The sequence below is a fragment of the Podarcis liolepis genome, assembly GCF_965112155.1.
Source record: "Podarcis liolepis genome assembly, chromosome: 3".
In the NCBI taxonomy this organism is placed as follows: Eukaryota; Metazoa; Chordata; class Lepidosauria; order Squamata; family Lacertidae; genus Podarcis; species Podarcis liolepis.
Genome location: NC_139557.1, coordinates 28,176,267 through 28,201,024, shown reverse-complemented (window position 1 = coordinate 28,201,024; position 24,758 = coordinate 28,176,267). Strand labels below are relative to the sequence as shown.

The window sequence follows — 24,758 nt, the reverse complement described above, 5'->3', positions numbered from 1 at the left end:
GTCTCCTGACTTAATGTCTGTACAAATAAAAAGTCTTTACTATTGCTTTTTTAAAAAAAAAAAAAAATCTGCTAGCTAGTCATATACAAGGGAAACTACCTTGCCTTGTACTTCTTAGATCTGGTGATTAGTCGTATTGGTGAAACAAAGGTTTTATCATTTAAAATAAATTCATTTTCCTGATTTGTTTTCCATGTCTTACATATATTTTTAATGAATTAAACATGTTGTGGTGAGTGAAATGGATAAAAGAGCAGGCATATAAAACAGTGAACAAAAAAAAATCATTGGTTCCAAGGGAGTCCTTCAGGAAGAGAGATTAGAAGTAAAAACTGAAAATGATCTGAATGAACTGTCACAACAAGATTCTAATTCTGAACAAGAAAAATAATAGCTTTATTTGGCAAGCTGCAAATAACTGCATATTGAAGTGCAAACTCTCTTTGTCACATTTTACAAAAATCCCTATATCCCTTTATTCCATCTCTTGGATTTACTCCCCCCCCAACCCCCCCCCAACAACTCCTGCAGCCTGTTTGTGGTGGTGGTATTATTTTCCACATACCATCATTACTCTAAGAAGTGGGGGGGAGTACTTCTAGGCAATTCAGTCCACTGTAAATCCAACTGAAATTTTTATACATTTTAAAAAAGATTTTGTTCTTGTCACATAGAACCACCTCCTTTGCACCAGAAAATTCCTAACCAATGGTGACTTAAGGAATTTTTATATTCTTGTCTGTCAGGCTAGAAAAGATCTCCCATACTAAGTACTGTCATTCTACGAATCATTCTTAGTAATCCAAATACGTTCTTGTGTTTCATATACCCTTGTAATATCCCACAATGTTGCATTATTAAGGTTTTCCGCTGGGCTTATTGATCAGCCGCTGCTTAAATTAAAATAGCTACATTCTCTGGGTCTCTGTAGGAAGCTGACTTGATCATTTGAAATGAGCAGTCCAGCCTGCAACGCGGGATCAGTTCAAGCATCAGTTCTGCTAGACAGTGCTTTAAATGAGACCTTGCCTCATTTAAACCATTGAATGGATCCCTATCTTGGTACTAATTCATGGCAACGTGATGAAAGATCATTCTAAGTTACAGTGAAAAGTGGCTGAATATGAAATTGCAAGCACTCTTGAATTATCAGGTGTCTGCATATACGTTCACATTTCCTGCATTTTGGAGGGGTGTGTGTGTGTGTCCTGCTGTGTGTGTGTGTGTGTGTGTGTGTGTGTGTGTGAGAGAGAGAGAGAGAGAGAGAGAGAGAGAGAGAGATGTCTCCTTTTTGAGGTTGCATATTCCCCCCACAAATGTTAAATATTTGAAGCTGCAATTACAGTTTCCAAGTATAGTTTCCAAGCAGCATATACAGTTCAGTGCATGTGCAACTTTATCTCCTTTTTGCATTAAAGAGCTAGAAATCCTTTTGAGCTGTGGAAAGAGGCTGAGCCATGCTCTCATAGCACACTGCTCTGTTTTGGATTGGAAATTTACAGGGCATATTTATTGTTACAGTACATTCTCTGCATTCACCTTAATGGGGCAATGCTTCACTAATTCATGGGAAACAATCGTGTGGAGCAAGCTCAGTGCTGCACTGATAGCTTGGGAACCACAATTGTCTCCCTTGCTTTCTCTTCATATTTTCCATTTCCCCCTGCTTTTTATCGGTCTTTTCGCAGGTCAGTTGATGATTCTCTCTAATATTATCTTTCCCAAACCACTTTTGCACATTCTTTTTCCCATCCCCCCCTGCCCCAATCCCTTACTTTTAGCATGTCCCTCTACTGACAGTTTCAGTTACCCTTTCTTCTCTGTTGTTGCCTTTTGCCACCATACTGGTTTGTCTTTTGCTCCTCATTCCCAGGATTCCTTGCTGATCCTTGTATGCTTCCCCAGTCCCTTCGGTTTTCCAATTCTCTGTCACCCTTTTGCCACATAAAGTAAAACAACAGTACCTGCTTTCCTATCCTGCCTTGAAGGTTATGGGTTTAAAACCAACACACACCTCAGTATATGTTGGTCAAGTTGAAATTTTCTATTGAAGAACTCCTTTGCACTTCAAACATCACACTGGTATTCTACTAGTGTCTGTAGTATTCTACTAGTGTCTGTAGTGGTCACACACAAGGCTGTGTACACACTCCCATTTACTCTGCATCCCATCCCTGGTTTGAAAAACCGTGAATGTAAGAAGTACTGCATTTTCCTCCTGTAGTGGTTGGGAGTTACTCGTGCGTAATCCTGCCCCATTTGGGCGTTAGATTGCCTGGTTAAACCCTTCGAACTGCACAGCCCATCTCAGCGTGGCTGCCCTTAGTCACTCGTAGAATCTGTCTGTGGGCGTTTCTTAAAGCGCTGCCAACATAAGAGCTGTTTGACGCCCAAGCGTCTCCGCCTCTCACTGCGCGGGAGTCTCCTGCGCAGGGTGGGCGTGGGTAGCGGGGTGCCTGGGCTCTCCTCACTAACTTCCAGCGAAGAGTCCTGGAGCCCCTGCACCTCCTGGTCCCGTTGCTCTCCTGGATCCCTGGTGTTACACTTATTCCCTTCCCCTTCTTCCCAGCTGAGTCTCCCCCTGGCGCTGGGACCTTCTCCTGCAGGATCAGAGACCCTCTCCTTCTCCCGTGCCTCTGATGTCAGTTCCCTGACACCTCCAAAGTAGCTTCAAGCCATCAAGCCATTAGGCTTGAACCCAAGCAGAGGTGTTGTTGCCTCCTAGGAGCACGACTCTCTCCCTATTTTTACAGTCTAAAGCTGGAAATAAAACTGTATGCTTATCATACCTCTGATTGTTTTTATCTTGATGGATCTGACTAATTTGCCCTTACTGTTGCGGTGGTGTAATGCAAAGTTCCAAATTGTGTTCTTTTTATATTGGTACAGTGGTACCTCGGGTTACATACGCTTCAGGTTACATAAGCTTCAGATTACAGACTCCGCTAACCCAGAAATAGTACCTCGGGTTAAGAACTTTGCTTCAGGATGAGAACAGAAATCGTGTGGCGGTGGCACGGCAGCAGCAGGAGTGGTGGTGCTTCAGATTAAGAACAGTTTCAGGTTAAGAATGAACCTCCAGAACGAATTAAGTACGTACCACTGTATTGTTTGTTTGTTGTTTATTTATTATGTTTGCTGCTTTGGGAGGATATTTTCCTGAAAAGTGGGATAAAATAAATAAATGGCCTTCTGTATTCCTTCAGTAAGAAATGTTGACCATCCAAATAGTGAGCTTTCATTTATTTTCAGGGAGCTCAAGCAGGGTGTGTGTGTGTGTGTGTGTGTGTGTGTGTGTGTGTGTGTGTGTCCTAGGCATGGTACTGGACTATAACTTCCATCGTTCTTGATCATTGATAATGCTAGGCCTATAGGAATTGAAATCCAACAACATCTGGAGTGCCACAGGTTCACCATCCTTTTTTTATGAGCATAACAGAGTTTGCAATTGCAAAATTTGAGAGAGGTGCCTTTCGTGGGGTAGGTTAGATGAGTAACCTTCAGAAGATCTAGGCTTCTCCCCTAGTGTGCCATTTGCGAATTTCCAGCGTACTTGGTTTCCTTCTGTTCATGCAGCAGTAAAATGCAAGCTACTGATAGAATGCACATGAACAGGCTTCAGAGTAGCATGAGTAAAAATCCCTGTTGCCCTATGGAAGTTGATTGCATGCTGGAAACAGTTAGTATTAAATATCCCTATGTATCCCTAAATATATCAAAATTGCTTCACAATCTGGATTGAAAGCCCGCATCAAAACGTTTTATGTGCATTTGAATCTCTTGATAACATAGGGATGTGTTCTTTATAAATGTCTACACAAAGAGCGTTCCTGTGTTTTTTTATCAGTTGTTTATGTTGAAAGTATATTGTATGCATTCTCATTAAGCATGGTTTAGGAATGGTCCTTTGGTGTTTTGTCCATTGTAATTTAAAAGCTTTATTTCTCGTATTCTATGGGAGATTTTCTTCTACATCCAATTTTTAACAGATGTTTGGGATTCAGGAACGCAGAAAAACAGAAAGATGTTGGTGGAACTCAAAGGACCTTTCTCAGAGCTGGATAGATATGGGGAGGGTGAAGAGATGAGAGGGAACGACAGAGTGCTTTCAAACAACTTTCCATTTCTCTGTCAAGGACACTCACTGTTTAGTTCTCAAGTTCTTCATGCAACAGAATTTCCCCAATACTGCAAGGTTCCTGTGAAGTTGTTTATGACTTTCTGTCGGCCAAGCACAACTAGCCAATCTTCCTCTATAACTTTGCAGTGTTGTTTTGGTTGTACTCAGTACCGGGGCAATCAAATGTGCTGATATATCATCAATGAGTTCTGCTGCCACCAGGCCAGACTTTGAGATGAATGAGTGAAGCTGTGAGGAGATATTCCTTAGGCAGAACAAATAACCAGTTGCAAATCTTTCCCCCACTTGCATCTTGCTATGCTGTACAATCCTCTGCCTTTACAGGATATGCGAATTCCGAAAAAGAAAGGTAGAATCTGTTCTCAACAGACAGAGAAAACTGGAGGCGCGGGAGAGGGGGCAGCAAAGTTTTGTTAGTGTTCCCAAGTTCTTCTCTTTTTCCACATTCCAAATGCGAGAATTTATTGTGCCTCTTTATATTGAATGGGAGGGAGGTAAAACTAAAAACTAAAATAAAAGAATGATGTGCCACTTAAGGGATTGTGGTGACAATGCTAGAAATGCTGCAACAATCTGCAACATTAAGTTTCACATTTTGATTTTGTGGTTTCCGCTGTAGTAGACAAGTATCCTGGGTCTTTCTTGGGCCCCGTTCTGTCCAATTTAATTTCCATCAGTGAAAAGAATTATCTGGATGTGCAGACTTTTGCACATGCTGGCTAGATGAAAAAAATACCAGCAGTCCATATTTTTACACATGCTGATCAAAGTAGAATGTTAGGAGTGGTTAAATATACATCTTTTGCTAATTCAGAAAACAGTACGCAGAAGCTGTGAGCCGAAGGAGTGCAAGTGAACCCCACTCCCCACCCCTTTACAGGAATTTTTTAGAAGTTCCTGCATTCCGGAGTGACATTTGAAAGGAGTTTGAAACTCCTTCCCAGTTTTATTTCTGCAATGAAGAGATTTATTTATTTTTGGTACATCTGCTGGGTTGGGGGGAAACTTGTCAGTTTCGCCACTGGGCTGCAACAGAGATGCTTCTCCTAGCTCACTGTACAGGTGGAGAGAAAGCCTGCAAGTTTAGCTTTTGCTCTTTGTGGACTTCGTACAACGAGGACACACAATTAGTGCTGGAAGTGCACATCATAGTGTGATCAACCTGTAAAATTGCAGATATAGAAAACTTCCACTGCAACGTAGATTGGGTTGGGGGAAATTGCTGGTGCAGAGGTTCAGAAAAAGAAGAATATTTGAGACACTCTGCAGACTTTCTGTGGACACCTGAGAACCTGGGGAGAAACTCCCAGCAGAAGAAGACGCAAGATAGCCACAAGACGTATAGGACTGTTGCCCCACCCAGATACACACTAGCGGAGTGTATCTCATTTCGGTAGAAGCATACCACTATTTCATAAGAATGGCCTATTTCTTATATATAACACAGGATTATAGTATAGTGGAGTATGGAAATAAATAAATGAGTCCCACCAAGATTGTGTGGTCTGTTGTTCCCATGCAATATGAAGTTTCTCAGTCCTCATGCCTATGTTAGCAGATTAGTGTGGTTGCACCTTTTTATATCTGGGTTCTCATAACTTTAAAGGAAAAGAGTCATGTAATCACGTCAGAGAATCCCATAATTGTTGAAGCATAAAATGTATACGAGCTATACATTTTTTAAAAAACAATCAACACTGAGTATTCCTTTTTTTTTTTAAGGAAAAGGTTCTTGCCTTTAATTCTTCTCGTTACAGAATCCTTCCTCTATGGCTTATCAATGTTGCCTTTTACATAAATTGAGATGTAGATTAACTGCAAAAATAGATTTATTTATAGTTGCAACTGGAACTCAACATGTATGGCAACTGAAATGTATAGCAGAGTTGAAGCATGCCTCTTCAGGTTTGAAAGATACTACATCAAGCTCATGAAAGTCATTTTCATATGGCCTCCTAGAAGTGACCAATGCCAGTTTTATAGAAAAAGAGGTGTCTGAACTCACTCTCCCTTGTTCTCTTATAATGGCAATGGTGCCCACCTGAGAGGTGCCGGAACTGAGTTCCCATGAGTTCCGTCTGAAAAATAAAAGCCCTGGAAGTGACCCCTTCATTCTTTAGTTGTAATGACAGGAAGAGTTATTGGAGAACTGTTAAGGGAGCTTGACTCTGCTGGGAGTAAAGGATTACAGATCCTCATCCCAACAGTGTTTCCCCAGTCACACACAGATCAGCCAGGATGGTTCTGGCAAAGCAGATTGAAAAGCAACCTGAAAGTATTGTTATGGTTTTCTATAGCAGTGAAATTTGATAAATTAATTTTGTGCCCCTGGAGAGAGAGAGAGAGAGAGAGAGAGAGAGAGAGAGAGAGAGAGAGAGAGAGAACACGAACCTGAAATTACTTTTGGTTTGAACTATGACAATATTTGTTGTGTGGTTGGTTTTTGTGCTGGCAGAGCAATCAGCTAGCTCAAACATCAGAGCTAGCAGAGCAGACAGTGATTTACCATCAGTTAATTGAACATATATAAAGCGTCATACTAAATTTTTGCTCACAAATGCAAATCTTATGTGAATGGAAGTATAAAATATACATTGGTTCTTTAATCTGTATGTTGGAAACGGTAGCACATTTCATCACAATAATACTTAAGTCAGCCTGCAAGTGAAAAATAACTATAAAAAACAATCCCAAATGGCCATTGAATATGAACGACATGTTTAAAGAGAGAGATGTTAGGTATACATGTAATCAACGTGCTACGTGAAATAAATACTTCACTTGAAATTCTCATGCATTTTAAATTTCTTTCCCTTCAGGAGAAACACATGACCTTTATTAACATTAAGTTTGCAATTCTGTACACATATAATTGGGAGTAAGCCTCGTTGATTAGACATGTGTAGGACTGCACATTAAGAGAATCCCCTCCCCGCTGCTTTATGGGAAATAACCGGGTGACAGAAGTCAAAATAGGAAACACCAATACAAGGTGCTTTTTTAAACAAACATATCTTATTGGTACATAATCATTAGACCAAGAGGCCTACAGAACTAGATGCTGGAAAAGGCGACAGTACTACAGAAACTTTCTACCAATTTTAAACTTTATCCAGGAGCAAGGGAACTTAATAGAGCCATTTTATAGCAGATGTGTTTGAAGATTCAAACACTGTGCAGCTTAGGTAAGAAAAGCTCTGCTGGATCAGACCAGGAGACCATTGTGTCCAGCATCTTGTTCTCACAGTGACAGACCAGATAGATGCCTTTGAAAAGCCAATGTAAGCAACAGCAGTTTACTCACTTCCCAGCAACTGGCATTCAGAAGCATTCTTTTTCCTTTTAAAACACTTCCTAATAGACACAATGAAACATTTAAAGGAAAAAAATTACTTAAATGGTGTGTATATGGTTAGGCTGGACTAGGTTAGGTTTATATATCATTTCTTACTAAAAGACTCCTGAAGCCTTTTACAACAAAGTTGAAAATACAGTAATAAAACTGCATATTAAAAACAAATTTAACAGCACAGTCATATAAATGGTGCTGCCCAGATGCCTGGGAAAACAGAAACAGATTTGCCTGGTGCCAGAACAAAGGCAAGGTTTGTGCTCAGTGAGCCACCCTGGATATTCCATGAATTCATTCATGAACTCATCCTGGAAAAAAAATCACAGGATAGGTGGGATGAAAAGCATGATATTTAGCATTCCTTTCTTTGTCCTTTGAGAGAAGGAAGGGCCAATATTAATACAGTGGTACCTTGGTTTTCAAACAGAAAGCGTTCCTGGAGTCCGTTCGACTCCCGGAACTGTTCAAAAATCAAAGTGCAGCTTCCGATTGGCTGCAGGAGCATCCTGCATCCAACTGGAGACCACGCCGGATGTTTGGCTTCCAAAAATCATTTGGAAACTGGAACACACTCAGGTTTCAATCATTTGGGAGCCAATTTGTTTGGGAGTCAAGGTGTTCGGCTTCCAAGTTATGGCTGTATTGTTTTTGAACTTTCAAAGAAGAAAGGAATGGGCTGTCGTAATAGTTCACTTCAGCCAATTGAGTGCTGCCCTTCACTCTTGATCCTGAAGTTTATGTTATATTTTGTAGCCCACTTTGACCTTTTTGAGAAATAAATTAAATTCTTTATCCTCACACGCAATTTCATTCAGACTTTTGGGACAAATACATTGGTATTTTGGAAAATACATTGGTAGGTATACATATCAGCTAAACACCACCAATGTCTTAGTTTTGTGAGAACCTATGTTAACAGTAGTTTCATATCCAGATGGATTGCACATTCTTAGTTCCCTGGAGATCTGTTAGGCATTTACAATAGTTCCTTCAATATGAAAATCAAGGAATAAACCTCTCAAAATGAAGGATTTTATTTTATTTTAGATTCTTTATTGAAAAATAAAAAGTACATAATTACAAGTGCACAGAGTACGAGAAGACACAAAAATAAGGAAATAGTACCCATGTAGAAAACAAAACAAAACAAAATAGCAGCAACAAACAAAAATGAAATTGTATACAATTTCGATTTATTTTATAAAGACCGAATTAGGTTAAAGTTTGGTTAACCACAATAACAGCTCCCCCCCCCCCGCCCTGCAATCTTAAAGTAAGGATGATGTGTTTCATTTGTAACTACATTCCAGCTTTTTGAATCTGTGGCCCTATTCTGCTCGGAAACTTTTCTGCCGCAGAACTAGTCAAATAGTTTGTCCTAATTTAAAGGGAGGAGGTGTTCTGAAAACACACAGTACATGTTTATGCCTGAGCAGGAGCAATGGAGAGAAAAGTCATATGTTAAATTTTGCTGCAGAAGTCAAAGTTGAGTTGTCTGCTTTCTGCTCAAGTTGTCAGTGGTGATGAATAATGCATGTCATAGGGGGGTTGCCTTCCACTGCTATGGTTACAGTCGCTAGCCTTGGTGCTGAAGCAGAGGAGCCACAGTAAAGGAAATTAATTCACAGTGTAAACTTAACGCTTAATCAGAAGTTTTTCCATGATAAACATGCATTTATTGTGTAAACAAGTTTACAGAAATGAAGGGCATCCAAACAGTTTCACAGAGTTTCTGTAGCATATTTACTGTGGCACACATATAACTTCATAAATTTATAATTGAAGTTGTGTGAAGCACCCTTGTTTTCAGCATGCCGATCAAAAGCACCGATATTGAACCAGTTGTGGCATAACTGAGGTCAGGGAGAGTTTTGCTGGAGGAAAGTAAAGGGTCAGCATTTGCTGAAAAGCTCCTGAGATGTGGTAAATCTGGTTGCTGTTAAACTAATATGCAACAATTAATAAGGTTCATTATTAATCCTGTAGACTGAAAATCTATAACCTATTTCATTCTGCTGCTTTGCTTTCACGAAACATAGCTCCTTTGCAATTTATACAAATGCAAAGTGAAAACTGAAGTTTTGGGAGATTGCAAGTGGTTTGGTTCCATTATTGCAACTGAAAAGACTCTTCCACGTGAGCCACAGATTGTGTAGATGAGGCAAAAACTTAAAGAACAATTTTGCCACCAAATGTTCCAATAGTGTCTTTGAATTTATGAAGACTGAGTTTGTACATACGTGCTCATGTCTGTTTATATAGCCGCCTTAGAAATCTGTTAAATCATACTTGTTACTGTATTCTTATATGCTTAGTATTTTTATAGTCTTATGATAACCTTAAATGCAAGCTGTTGAACAGTGAAACTGTTTTCATTTTCAATCCCAATTCATACACTCTTAGATGTGAGAGGTAATATATAAGAAGCCTAGTATAGTTTCTTTTAGAAGATTTATGGTGATGCTGAATTAGCTGATCATAAACAACCTGGTGAACCCCTAAGGGTCTTTTCATTTTCCACTGCAGCCGCATTAACACGCCTTCTCTTATTGGTGCCATATACCATGTTTTAATTAGTATCTTTGAATTCAGAGCTGTACCCTGGAAACAAAACTTTTAAAGGATCACCTGTTCCAGGTTTCCCAAGTCCTTTTCACAGGTGCTTGGGATTGTTAATGCTACTGTGTGCTCTGAAATCTTCAGCAGAATTTCATTATAACCTGCCTTAATATTGTAGTCATTAATCCCAATCCCAGTGTAATAGCATCAAATTTTATATCATACCTATCTAAAAAGTACATTTTATATTGAGCAGAAGTTTGCAGGGGAATCCTTGGTAAAGAAGCTTAGGAATAGATGGAAAGCTTACCTGAAAGACACTTTTCTCCCCTTCTCCTGGAAGGGGCAGCTACAGGAAAATATGGAGGGTGATTCTGTAGTGAAGGGAGTCTGGCCTTTTTACTGTCCACAATAATCTTGCATCTTACAAAGGTTCCATGTTAAGGTGGACCAAGATGGTTTCCCTGGAAGTATGAAGATTAGACTGCTGTTATTGGGGCCAAATGAGGCCCTTCATTACTCCTAGAATTTAACAAGCTACTAATAAGTATGAAAAATGCTGTTATAAAATGCACATCATTTATGTACAGAGCTGAACATAGCTGCATATTGCTGTAAGAGACATTCTCACAACAGTATATATCTGTCTCTCTCTCTCTGTGTGTGTGTGTGTGTGAGAGAGAGAGAGAGAGAGAGAGAGAGAGAGTGCATGATTTCACATATTTTGGAGGTAAGATCCTAACTAGGATCAGCATTCTTCAACCTATGCTTAGCACTTGCATGAAGCAAGCCAAATTAATAATAGTTAATAATAATAATAATAATAAATTTTATTTATATCCCGCCCTCCCCAGCCGAAGCCGGGCTCAGGGCGGCTAACAACAATCAAATAATCCAACAATCAAATAATCCAACATTTTAAAAACATTTCATTATAAAAATTAATTAAAATCAAATTGATGGCAACCGTTAAGTAAAATTCTGTGCAGGTTGCCAGAGGAGGGAGTCAGGCTGCGCCCTAACCAAAGGCCTGGTGGAACAACTCTGTCTTGCAGGCCCTGCGGAAAGATGTCAGGTCCTGCATGGCCCTAGTCTCTTGTGACAGAGCGTTCCACCAGATTAGAGCCGCAGCCAAGAAAGCCCTGGCTCTAGTTGAGGCCAGCCTAACCTCTCTGTGGCCTGGGACCTTCAGTATGTTTTTATTTGCAGACCGTAGGTTCCTCTGTGGGGCATACCAGGAGAGTGAGTAATAACAGTGAGAACATCTGATGAACCTTTCTGTTATTGTTACAGATAGGTAGCCGTGTTGGTCTGCCATAGTCAAAATAAAAAAATTCCTTCCAGTAGCACCTTAAAGACCAACTAAGTTAGTTCTTGGTATGAGCTTTCGTGTGCATGCACACTTCTTCGGATACTAGTTATCTGAAGAAGTGTGCATGCACACGAAAGCTCATACCAAGAACTAACTTAGTTGGTCTTTAAGGTGCTACTGGAAGGAATTTTTTTATTCTTTCTGTTATTGTATTTCAGTATTTTAATTCATATGTATCCCCTGCCCATCCCAGGTATATACCACCCAAGAGCAAAAGTTGTCTAGTTCATCTGGTAAGTGAAAAAGAAAACATGCATAAATTATAGAAATATAAGAAAGTGAGAAAATAAAATCCAAAAATGAATAAAACCTGGAGCAAAATAATAACACCCATACAACAGTTCCAGAAAGTATTAAAATATTTAATAGTTGGAAAATAAGAAAGGGTCTTTGGTTGGTGCTGAAAAAGGAGTAAACATATACATGTATATGTGCAATAAAGCCAAACTTATTTGTACAAGACAAATGCATATGAAGAGACTTGAAACTAAGCAAATCTGTACAGCTCAGTTACCGCAGATAATTCCAGCTCATGAAATCTTTTTTGTTCACATGAGCCGTCCAGATCTGCCAGAGCCTCCAAAATCTCTTAACTATACCCCTCTGAGGTTGTGGAAGTATAGTCCTGGCAAAGATGTGTGTTTTCCTGCATACAGAAAAAGTGCTATAGGGTTCAGATGTGTACAGCAAAAAGCTTTTATCTTCATCTGAAAGGTGGGATTCATCATTTCTGTACTGTGATGCTACTTGCAGCTGCCTCTCTTTGTAAATCCAAAAGGGTAATCTTGAAAGTTTAAGTTTCTTTTTAACTTGGCCTACATTCCACACAACTCCCCTGACCTGACATTGACAAGGTTTTCTGTGGCAGGCATGTCGAGTGTATGTTGCTCACTGAAACCTGCTGCTGTGCAGGGTGGGACAGCATCTTCATTTCTTTTCCAAATTTCCCTCCAGTGTGAACATAAATTTGTGACAGTGAACATCAGTTGCATCATAATTTTTGAGTTCAAGATTTTAAGTTTATATTTGTTGTAGGTGACTCTCTTGTAGAAAGGCAGAAAAATAGCCTTAGCTTGCCATTCAACGTATATACCTACTTGGCAGAAAGTTTTATTGAAATCAACAGGACTGTGGTGCCAGAACATCAGCCTATTCAGACTTAAGTGCTGGGGAGAGCTTGAATAATGGAACAGATATATAAATCTATCCCAGTATCTTGTTTGCAGACACTTCATCTATAAATGTGGCTTTTCTAAGGATAAAATAAGAAGGTATTGAGGTCTGTTCATGGAGGACTGTTTTTGACTACATGTTAGGGCATAGCTCAAGAAAAGAAATCCAAAGGTGTTCTTCAGCTTGCAGAAGACACAGCTTGATCACTTCAGTAGGGGCTACCTGCTGTAGTTGGGCATGAATTTTCTTACTAGTATAAGCATTTATGAGTGATAGTAGCTATTTCCAAAACACTTGTGGTTCTTTGGATCCGGCCCAATCTGTCTGGTTGCATACTAATTTATGATAAAATAACTTTTCTTTGGTTTTTTTATTCTGTTACAGAGGAATTTATTTTAATTTATTTTATCTTTTAGAAAATGAATTTGAAGGAAAATTGGTGAATCCAACCCAGTGGATTTGGTAGACTTGGAGAACAGAGTCTGGACCAAAGAACAATTATCCTGCTAAACGATTTCAGGTACAATTAACCCATATATTATTGAGATTGTTGGACCATTTCCTGATGTGCCTTTCCCATGCTTGCTTTTGCCAATCACATTATATTATCTGTTTGGTGTTTGGCAACTTCTAAGATACAGTTAAGTTGCATTGTGTTGCATGTGCTTTTAAAATGGCAATTCATGCTATAAAAAATCCATGCGCTACTAAATTAGAGAATACATTTATTGTTCTCAGCATTACCTAGATACAAAATGGCATTTGCCTATGATCTAATCATCCAAACATATATTCAGATTTAGAGATTTGTTTCAAAATGTGAGTAATAGCAGCAGAAGAAAATCACTGTGGAAATAAACCCGGCTGTCTTTCTCTATATACTCAGCAGTAGTGAAATTTCATATTACCTCCTCTTTAAGGGAAATCTCAGGCTATAGACAGATCTGCAATTTTCATGAGGTGTCAGAAGAACAAATCACTCAACAACCTAAATATAGAAATGTGTGAAGATAACACACAAATGAACTTGGAAGCTTGTGTTTATGGTGCATATTTATATTTTTCCCGGGTGCTCCCCAGGCTTTTAAAAAATAACTCATGTAGTCTGCCCCACTCAGTTTTTACATCTTTGGACTTGTGAGGAGTTTTCTCACCCTCATTGTATTCATGTTGATTTTAGTTGTATAGTTTTCTTTTGTAACTTTATATTTGTTTATTACAAAGCATCCACAGAATGTTACATTTTGGGACAGCAAATGGGTATTGTGTAATAGACTACAAACTATAAACTTGGATTTTGACCCAGGGAAATAGTTTCATTGCTGGAAATCAAGCTTCGTGGAGTTACAGGACCCTACAGAACAGGGTGGAAGGTAGCATGGCAGGCTCCAATAAGAGATGCCTAGATCAAAAGCCCCTCCATGAGCACACATGAACCAGTTGGATTTCTTAATTATTAATTAAGCATCTTAATTAAACACATACATCTTAATTATTCCATCTATCCTTGTATGTATTAATAAGAGGATGTGGCACCTACAAAGAAAATGCAAGTGTTTTAAATCAAAAAGACTTGAGAGCAATTTTTTAAAAGCAAATAGAATGACATTGCTATTCCTTCTGTTTTTATCAATGCAGTTTCACATGCTGTTTTTAATAATAATAATAATAATAATAATAATAATAATAATAATAATAATAATAAAAAACAGAATCTAAGTACTACCTGAGCTTAACCTAATTCTCACCCCCGCCACTGGATCCCATATACATTGCGATGCAGATAGTTATGTGCAGGTGGACTGCCCACTCAAATACTTGGATCTTTTGATATGTATCTTTACTTATGTGCACTGACCATAACATTTGGTTTGGACCCCAATTCAGTGCTTCAGAGAATGCTCAACACTGGTCCAAGCTGCTTCATTTCATACATGGTAAGCTTAAGAGGCCTTTACTATTCTCCTTCTAGTAGATACTTGTCTTCAGTGTCTTTTAAACATCTGGAGCACTTAATTGCTTCACAGGGCCCTGCTTTCACTTGTGCTGCTTTGTACGGGTCCCACTTTGCCTCTGAAAAGCCCCAGGTCCCGCCATAGCATCCTGCTTCAGCTCAGGATTCAGAATTTGCCTGAATCCAACAAAGCCCCCAACAGACTTTGCTGTTCATTTAGAGCTTGCTATGTTCGCGTGGGTCGTGGAACTTGGTGTATATGAAAGCTCCTATGACAGCTTGGAGTTCTCATTCATAAGCAATAAATTTTCTTAGTTTTGTATACCAAAGGGAACTAATACTACCCACTGTTCCTTTAGAAACGATTCAGGTTCTGTAATCTTTCATTGGTATATGTGGTCTTACGTTGGGTTTTTTGCTTTTTTAATGACAACGCTCTGCAGTGGCGAACAAACTGAGAGTTATAGGGTTCTTTTTATATTCTACCAACAAATAATGAATCTGTTGAGAACTCTTGCTGCTCCAGTTAGAAGATGACATAAACATGGATGGATATGAAAAACTGTATTTCGACCAACAGAGGCAGCTCTTAGCGTTTGTGCTTGTGTGTGGTGGATTATTAAAAAAAGAAGAAGCTTTCTTTGGGGAATTCTTTTCTAATTTATTTCCCACAATTTAGTACTTTAAATCTCCCAGAAAATAAAAATAAGTAGAATGACTTGACCAAATCAGAATTTGTTTACAATCTCAATAATTTTCCAGAATGTTTGTCAAGCCTTTCAATACAGATAAGCATTTGTGTTAATTCTAAAATACTATCTCTACTTTATAATGTTTTCCAAACAACACTTTCCATTTTTAAGAGTAGCTAAACATACCTGAGTTTAGCTGTTGTATATTGTGCTAAAATGAACCCTTGCCCAAAGAGAAAAACAAACATTGGTAAACATAATCTTGGAAAAATGAATCCAGTAATGTAAAAAGATTTCAATTTATCCATCTATCACCCTGATTCTTAGCTCACTTGCTTGGAAGTAAATTCTTTCAATTTCAGTTGAATTTAAACTGTATAGACCAATATTCTTGGCTCACTTCTTTTCTTTCTTCTTCATTCTGTTCTAAGTGCAAAACTTTTGTGTTGCTGTTCATTTGTACCTTCTCTTACTGGAAATGAAGACTTCTAATAATAGCTCTTGGGTGTCTGAATTTTTGCTTGTGCACAGTGGAGTATGGTTTGTGTTGCTGTGGATTCTAATGTTAGTGAATATTTCTACTCACTATTTAGTGAGGAAGAGAGTGCCTTGCAATGAAGTAACCTTTTTACAACTATGAAACCAGTTATATATTGTAGGTGGCAAGTATTTGATTGGAAGAAGTAGTTGGTTTCAAACTCAGTTTATCCTGGTTATCTTTGGATGCAAAGTGCGTCAAGAGGATAATTTAAACCATAATAAAGGAATAAAGGATTATGGAAAAGTGGACGTGCCACTTATGGTTCATCAAAAACTCATTCTAGTGCCTCCAGTCCCAATCATGCATTCTGGAGCCTGGAAGGTGGGAACTAGGGTGAAAGAGTTGACTCAGCTGTGTGGCCAGGATGAGGGGAGCTTTATAGGGCTGCATCAGCAATTTAAGGGCATGTGTTGACTACTACTACTACTACTACTACTACTACTACTACTATTAGCCACTTAATTGCCAAGGTGCTTTCTAAACAGTTAACAGGTATAAAACCAATGACGAAAAAAATATAAATACACTTAATTAAAATACACAATATTTTTTTTAATCTCTGAGTTTGATAGAATATTCATAGAAGGCCAAATCCAGTGCAAAACTTCATAGGTTTACTCCCAATAGAAAGCAGGTGTCACCATGGATGTGCATCCCAATGGATGCACGTTTCAATCAACGTTGTTAAAACTCTTTTATTTTCCATGTCATAATGATTCAAATCCCATCAGGTGTGTCTTCTTCAGCCTACACCAACCAGGTGCCAAGATGTTTTGGACTGCAACTCCCATCAGTCTAGGCCGGGGGATCTATCAGTACTAGTCAACATGTGCTGAGTGGGACAGATAGGAACTGTAGTCCAAAATACCTGGAAGGCACCAGAATAGTGAAGACTGTTCTGAAGATTTGAAGGACTGAGTATGCATGTGGTCATTTCCGTACTGTTATAATGCTGAGCATTTGTGCTAGTTAGACATTCTGTAGAGGGGTCTCATTTCCAATTAATCTTAGAAGTGTATATCTATGTGAAATATACTAAAGCCCTTCCGTCACTCAGTAGCATGATTGCTGTACACTTGAACATAGAATGGCAAAGTTAAGGAAGGAAATTCATGCATACAGCATTGCTTCTTAACAAGCTGCTAAAAAAGGTAAAGGGACCCCCGGCCATTAGGTCCAGTCATGACCGATTCTGGGGTTGTGGCGCTCATCTCGCTTTACTGGCCGAGGGAGCCAGTACAGTGCAGCTTTTGGGTCATGTGGCCAGCATGACTAAGCCGCTTCTGGTGAACCAGAGCAGCACACGGAAATGCTGTTTACCTTCCCGCCAGAGCGGTACCTATTTATCTTCTTGCACTTTGATGTGCTTTCGAACTGCTAGGTTGGCAGGAGCAGGGACCGAGCAACTGGAGCTCACCCCGTTGCGGGGATTCGAACCGCCGACCTTCTGATCGGCAAGTCCTAGGCTCTGTGGTTTAACCCACAGCACCACCCGCATCCCTAACAAACTGCTAGAGGGGAACAGTTCTTGATATCTGTTTTTGGACCTTGTTGTTTGAATCTAAAGACTATATATCTGGCTTTCACATGATGTATTTCAACAAGAAGGGATGTACGTACGAACAAAAAATGTTTGAGAGGTCAGGTGGCCCCATGGGATATATGTTCTATTTACAAACCTAGCAAATCATGGGCTTAGACATTAGTTTTGCAGTGACTCCAAGGGACAGACTAGATGACTCATAAGAGGATGCCTCTGGCTCAGATGAGTCACTGCTGAAATATTTATATGACTTGCTCTCAGAATGGTCCAAGTTTGCATCCTACAGAACTGGAGCTTCTGCTTCATTCTCTCCATGACTCCTTTGTAGGACACGACAAACTGAATTTCTTCAGAAAATAGTCTTCCAAGGCTATTAGTTGCCCATGTTGCGTCTTAATAGTAGATATTTTATTACCGTGACACTGAATTTCTTTGTGCATCTAATATAATAATAATAATAATAATAAATTTTATTTATATCCCGCCCTCCCCAGCCGAGCCGGGCTCAGGGCGGCTAACAACAGTCAAATAACAATCAAATAATAACACATTCTAAAAATATTTCATTATAAAAATTAGTGCAGGTTGCCAGAGGAGGGAGTCAGGCTGCGCCCTGACCAAAAGCTTGGCAGAACAACTCTGTCTTGCAGGCCCTGCGGAAAGATGTCAGATCCCGCAGGGCCCTAGTCTCTTGTGACAGAGCATTCCACCAGGTTGGAGCTGCAGCCGAGAAGGCCCTGGCTCTAGTTGAGGCCAGCCTAACCTCTCTGAGGCCTGGGACCTTGAGGGTGTTATTATTTGTAGACCGTAGGTTTCTCTGTGGGGCATACCAGGAGAGGCGGTCCCGTAGGTACGAGGGTCCTAGGCCGTATAGGGCTTTAAAGGTTAAAACCAGCACCTTAAACCTGATCCTGTACTCCACCGGGAGCCAGTGCAGCTGGTATAGCACCGGATGAATGTGATCCCGCAGCGAAGACCCCGTAAGGAGTCTCGCTGCGGCATTCTGCACCCGCTGGAGTTTCTGGGTCAGTCTCAAGGGCAGCCCCACGTAAAGCGAGTTACAATAATCCAGTCTGGAGGTGACAGTCGCATGGATCACAGTGGCTAGGTCAGGGCGAGAGAGATAAGGGGCCAACTGCTTAGCTTGGCGGAGATGGAAAAATGCCGCCTTTGTTACAGCTGTAATCTGCGCCTCCATAGAAAGGGAGGTATCGAAGATTACACCCAAACTCTTATTCTGAAAACATATACTGTATATACAGTCTTAATTGCTACTGGCTGATTCGAATATGTTAAATAGCACCAGATCTGTCACAGCCTACCATTCTATCCAGTATGTAGCTTTGCTTACTCAGTTTCCTGACCTGCACATTAAGGCAAATATTATGAATGTTGTGAAGTTGGTTAGTACCTTCTGGTGGTTCTGTCATTGCAAGAATGAGGCTACAGGGTATCAGGCAGAGGGCCTTCTTGGTAGTCGTGCTGACCCTGTGGAAAGTCCTCATGTCAGATGTCAACAAAATAAACAACTATCTGACTTTTAGAAGACATCTGAAGGCAGCTCTGTATAGGGAAGTTTTTAATGTTTGATGTTTTACTATGGTTTTGTAATTTATTGGAAGGTGCTCAGAGTGGCTGAGACAACCCAGTCAGATGGGCGTCATATGAATAATGTATTATTATTATTATTATTATTATTATTATTATTATTATTATTATTATTGGCTTACTTGAGTTAATAAATGGCTCCTGATTATCAAGCTAATGTTGGTAGTGATTTTTCTTGTGTGTGTGTTTTTGGTGTGTGTGTTTTTTGGGGGGGAAAGTTCTGATGGCTTATTCTTTCAGTGGAAGTTCTGGTATAAGTTGAGCTCCTTTCTTAATAACTGCTGAGACTATGATATAAGTGCACCCATTCTACTGTTACAGCTTGCAAGAGCAATTGAAGACATTCATGGTGAGCTGTCCTTCAAGAGGGAAGGTCTTATATGAGAACTCTTAGGTACTCTGAAGGAAAAAATCTATACTAACAGTTCCATATCATTATCATGATGCTCTAAGCTTAGGCACATGGAGATAGAAAGGTGGTCTTGAAGCTTAGGGGCCCCTGGCCAGCAGCATGTTGACACCATTGTCACAACATATGGACTGGCAGCCCAGCTGTTACTAAGCCAAGGTCCTTGTGTTGATTTGTAAAGTCCTGGACAACTTAGGTGTAGGTTATATCCCAGTGCGATTACAGAGATGTATAACTGTTATAAACTGATAGTTTTTATGAATAGTGGTATATAAATATTTTGAGAAATAAAATGAAAAATAAATAAGTAGCAGGAAATTATTTATTAGCAGGAAGTTATTTATATTTCTTTATAAGATTTCTTATTCATGCTTAATCTTAAAGTCCTAGGCCGTGTTACAACAATATATTACACAAGTATAAAAAGATAAAACTGTTAGAATAATGAAAAGATATTTGAAAATGGCTGTCATATCTCCTCTCAGCCTCCTCTTTTCCAGCCTAAAAATACCCAGCTCCTTCAACCATTCCTCATAAGGCTTGGTTTCCAGACCTTTGATCATCTTTGTTTCCCTCTTCTGCACACATTGCAGCTTGTCAATATCCTTATAAAATTGTGGTACCCAGAACTCGACACAGTACTCCAGGTATACATATAAAGGTGGCTGCGGACGTACCACAAAGATGGCAGGTTTATATTAGTCACTGACCATATACACTATTTTTTAAAGTAGGATTTTTTTAAAAAAAAATGTTAGTAGTATTAATATATTTCTGTATTTCTGTCATTGAATTATTCCTTCACCTTTCTCCCACTACTCCTCTCAGACTCTCCTGCTCTTTCCTGTTGTTAATCTTCCTTCCTTCCTTCCTTCCTTCCTTCCTTCCTTCCTTCCTTCCTTCCTTCCTTCCTTTTTCCTGATTTCCCCCCTCAATGTAATCTTTGGAAGTATACACCTTATGTACATCGTGTATAAAAAACTAAATGCAGGTTTCCTGTAAAGGAAATACAGTATTATATAAATCAGCACTACAGCAGGGAAAGAGACCCTACACTCTCTTTCCTCGCGGTATATTGTGGTTTCAGAAATGAGGCACCAGGCTCTTCAAAATTATTGCTCACAGACAACATCTCAGCACCCTTAGCTACTCTGGCTGTTTCAATCTCATGAGACCGTCAGCTGTGATTGATCACACAGACTCTGCTGATGTCAGCGGGCTAAAGAGAGCAGTTATGTTTTATCAGGGCAGGGTCAGACAACACACCAATAGGAATTAGAAGAAGGAAATGTTTCCAGTGCTTTCAGAAAGACATAGCTTTTAGCCCACCAGCAAACATGATCCTTAAATCATTTTTAAAATCTTGTAGGTTATAAAATCAAATTAACTCTTCTCTCTTGATGGCTATGGAATGTCCTTGCTGCACAGAAAGCCATAGATGTAAATCTGTGTGTTTTGAGGGAAGTATACAATTCCAAGGATATATATATATATATATTAAAGAAAGCTGTTGCTGCTGATACGGTTGGCAATTTGCACAGTAGACATTAATTAAAACACTTCTCAGCAAGCAAAATAACACTTCTTAGCTTTATTAAGTGTATGTTAGAGGGAATTATTGCTTCTCATATGTTTTCTCAGCCACTGTTTCTATTTTGTTCTTTGGAAGTGAAATCGCCATATGCAGGAGAATATAAGTAGTTGCTGTATCTCCCTAGCTAGTACTGTGGAATATTCTAAGACAGAAAAAATGGGTGTCTGTCCTGTTCTTTCTTCTGAGTTATGTGTATGAGTCTGCAACTTACATATTTCCACAGGATTTGTGAAAATTTCCTTGTAATGTGGCACACCACAGAGATTCTGCTCCTTTGAAACAGCTGAAATACCAACTTTCTGCCGCTGAAGATTTTCTGCCCTCTCCATTGTTGTGAAATGATATGGTGATCCTACTCTAATCCCATATTTGGAATTATTTAAGATATAGGAGCCTTGTTCCTCTCTCACATTTGATCACTCTGGTTACATGGCCAATAGACTAAGATAATCCAAAGGTTATAAACAGGCCCAACCAAATGATGAGACAGTCGTGTGGATTACCCCAAACCTAGAAAATGTTTTCTCTTTAAGAACCAATCCAATAATCGGCCAAAAAAATAGTTCGCCAGGTCCTTGGGACTATGGATCTGGATCTTGCTCATCCTTTTGCTTGTATTAACAAATGTATTGTTTATTTTTGACAATCTCAATTGAAAAGGCAGCAGCAGTACTTTAAAAGATGGTGACCTCCAAAAGCTCACTGAAATAAAACTGGAACATATATGGGGTTTTTATTCTACCACATTATTCTCAGCACATGTAGATTTTTTTCAGTGCCCTTGTTAATTTAATGAACTGCGTTGTGAGCCTAAATGAAATTCTGGAAAGAAATTTGGCTGGTCTAAGCCAGCTGATAAAATTAACTAATTCCGTGTTACGAATCAAGCTAAAATTGTTGCCATAGCTGAGAAACAAATCTCTGGTTCTGCCTTGAGCTGTCAGTGAGATTTAGATCTATTTGAGGTCAGAATTTCGCCTTTGGGCAGCTGCATGTCTTAGGGGACAAGGAACTGCCTCCTTCATTGCATGACCCACATAACAGTCTCTGTTGCTCTCATATTGCCAGCCCAGGTCTGTTTCTTCCTATTCCTGGAGAGTAAGGAAAGGACGCTGGAGGAAGGATGGCAGAAAGAACTTAAGGTGTTTGCTTCTTAGAATATAAATTCTCAAGTAGCATTATGATTTTAACATCCTAAAAGGGTTGGTCCTCTTTTTCTGCATGATTAAAATTCTGCGCAGAGGGAGAAAAATACAGGATGGATTCAAAATACCCATCAATACTGTACCTCCTGTAGATTCATGCAGCATTATGATTCATAACCTGTAGTTATACTTCAGACAAATCCACAGCTAAATAGCTTTCTGTATTGTATTTCCAAGTGGAGAATCCATTTATTTATATACAAAGCAGCCTTAGATAATGTCAAAGCATCAGCTTACAGAGAACGTGTTTCAGTACCATCCTCTGCAGCACTTTGCGGGTCTCTATGCTTTTATGGGGCACACCCTCCCTTTCTTGGAAGGAAATAACATCTCCAAACTTTCTGTGTTATATAAGCCAAGAGTGGCTAGCCTGTGGCCCTCCAGATGCTACTGGATGTTGCTGCCGTTGTTCATGACTATTGGGCATGTTGGTTCAGACTGATGGGATTTGTAGTCCAACATATGGAAGGCCACAGGCAAGCCACCTCTGAAGCAGTGGGTTTAATCCAGCAGAGTCATTATATGAGCTGAACGACTTCACCTGGAGACCAGAACTCGTTCCCTTTGCCCCCACCCCCCACTTGTCTGGTTATAGGATTAATTCTGCTGTGCCGTATTATATTGAATCTTCCTTTTATTTCATTTGTTCATTCTCATCTGAAAAACAAGAGAGGACCAGAAAATAATGCCTAACTTTCCAAATGTTATCTCAGGATCTAGAAAGCCATTTACTGTGATTAAGAGTGATGAGCCTTATCCTGCTTCCCTTACTCCTGTGGGAAAGCCCACATTGATTTTCACATTAATCAGTGCCAGGGAATGCTTGACAATCTGCACAAGATCATCCTTGTGGTATGTGTGCTTCCAAAATGCCTGCTGATAGATTTTTTGCCTCCAGTTGGTAGTGTGAGCTTGGAAGGCTTTCGAGTTTGCCCTGCCCTGCCCAATGCATACGTGACTGACATATCAAATAAATAGCAACGGCAGAAAATGAAATTAAATAACAACAATAAAACCAATTTGTTTTTGCCTTTTCTCACAGAGATTGAATCAGTTGTGCTTTGCTGGAGATGTTTACCATGCAACACATGCCTTTCCTCTGCTCATTTACATGCACTTATGTAAACTTTTTCAAGGCAATTAATCTTTTTTAGTCTGATCAGGAAGGAAGGATTCCCCAGTGTGATCTGGAGTCAGGCATTGACTGCTGTGTTGTGAAGGGCAGGCCAGCCTTTGTTAACTAAATAACAGCTGTGGTTCTTTATGCAGTACTTGAAAATACACAAAATATATTATTGTATTTACTTTTCACTGCAAATATGCAAGCCGCTTAATTTCAGGAAGTCCATGAACTGTTTTATGCCTTTGTAAAGATGTACTGGGGACGCGAGTGGCGCTGTGGGTAAAACCTCAGCGCCTAGGACTTGCCAATCGTCAGGTCGGCGGTTCGAATCCCCGCGGCGGGGTGCGCTCCCATTGCTCGGTCCTAGCGCCTGCCAACCTAGCAGTTCGAAAGCACCCCCGGGTGCAAGTAGATAAATAGGGACCGCTTACTAGCGGGAAGGTAAACGGCGTTTCCGTGTGCTGTGCTGGCTCGCCAGATGCAGCTTGTCACGCTGGCCACGTGACCCAGAAGTGTCTGCGGACAGCGCTGGCTCCCGGCCTGTAGAGTGAGATGAGCGCACAACCCCAGAGTCTGGCAAGACTGGCCCGTACCGGCAGGGGTACCTTTACCTTTACCTTTACCTTTACCTTTAAAGATGTACTGGGGTCCATAATTGTCATGCACCTGGTTTATAAGGCTTTGAAGAAATAAAGCTTAGTATTTTTGCAGCTCATCAGATACTAAAATAATAGACCAACATACCTTTTGCATTTCCCAGAGATAAAGTCTGTAGATCTTTTATCTTTTAGGATATTAATTGATATTACAACATTGGTTTGCATGCATATTTCAGAGTCTGGCCCTAAAGAAGAGGTATGGCATATAACAGTTTGCCCTGAGAGAGACTGTGTAGGTAACATGAAGTCAAGGGAAGTTTCCTCCAAGACTCTGCCATATCTACAATCATAGCACACACTGGGGTACCATAAGAGACATGGCCATTCTTGGATTAGAATGCTTCTACACAGAAGTGCCTTGCAACCAGTGAGAGAGATGCCCATGAGCTTCCGATGTTATAGTTTTAAGTAAGGGGTCTAGGAAAAAAGTGTCCACTGTATTGCTACCGAGTTGGCTTGTGTTTGGCAAAACCTGTATCCTATTCTACTCCGCTGCCCTCATTCAGCCTTCCTCTTATATAACTGTCTTTATGCCCTCTGGGAAACTAATAGTCATATCCCAGAATGCACTTCTCATGTTTAAGGAATTACTAGTAGTAGCAACATATTTGGGTCTCCCTGTCTTTGTCTCGATGATCATGATATGGCAGCCCAGGTGTATACAGAAAGAACAAAATAATAATAATAATAATAATAATAATAATAATAATAATAATAATAATAATACCTTTATTGTCAATGTACAACCTGTGAAATCTGTGAAAGCACTTAAGGTGCACATCATGGGGCAAAGTGATATTTAAAACATGGCATGGTGAGTCCGTGGTACCTTT

The 24,758-nt window shown here is 39.7% G+C and overlaps 1 protein-coding gene across 15 annotated transcripts in view; it reads left to right on the top strand.

Annotated features, from left to right (window-relative positions):
* MYT1L (myelin transcription factor 1 like) overlaps positions 1 to 24,758 on the top strand; it is a 279,154-nt gene that overhangs the window by 84,692 nt on the left and 169,704 nt on the right. For 12 of the 15 annotated variants that reach the window (XM_083495435.1, XM_083495439.1, XM_083495443.1 and 9 more), the window contains exons 2-3: positions 13,014 to 13,117; positions 14,485 to 14,534. In XM_083495435.1, coding sequence (XP_083351561.1) covers positions 14,496 to 14,534 — 39 coding nt within the window. In that variant the 5' untranslated portion in view covers positions 13,014 to 13,117; positions 14,485 to 14,495. Of the gene's footprint in view, positions 1 to 11,639; positions 11,658 to 13,013; positions 13,118 to 14,484; positions 14,535 to 24,758 lie in introns of those variants that run through there. The other 3 variants (XM_083495445.1, XM_083495438.1, XM_083495442.1) reach the window with 2 other exon arrangements.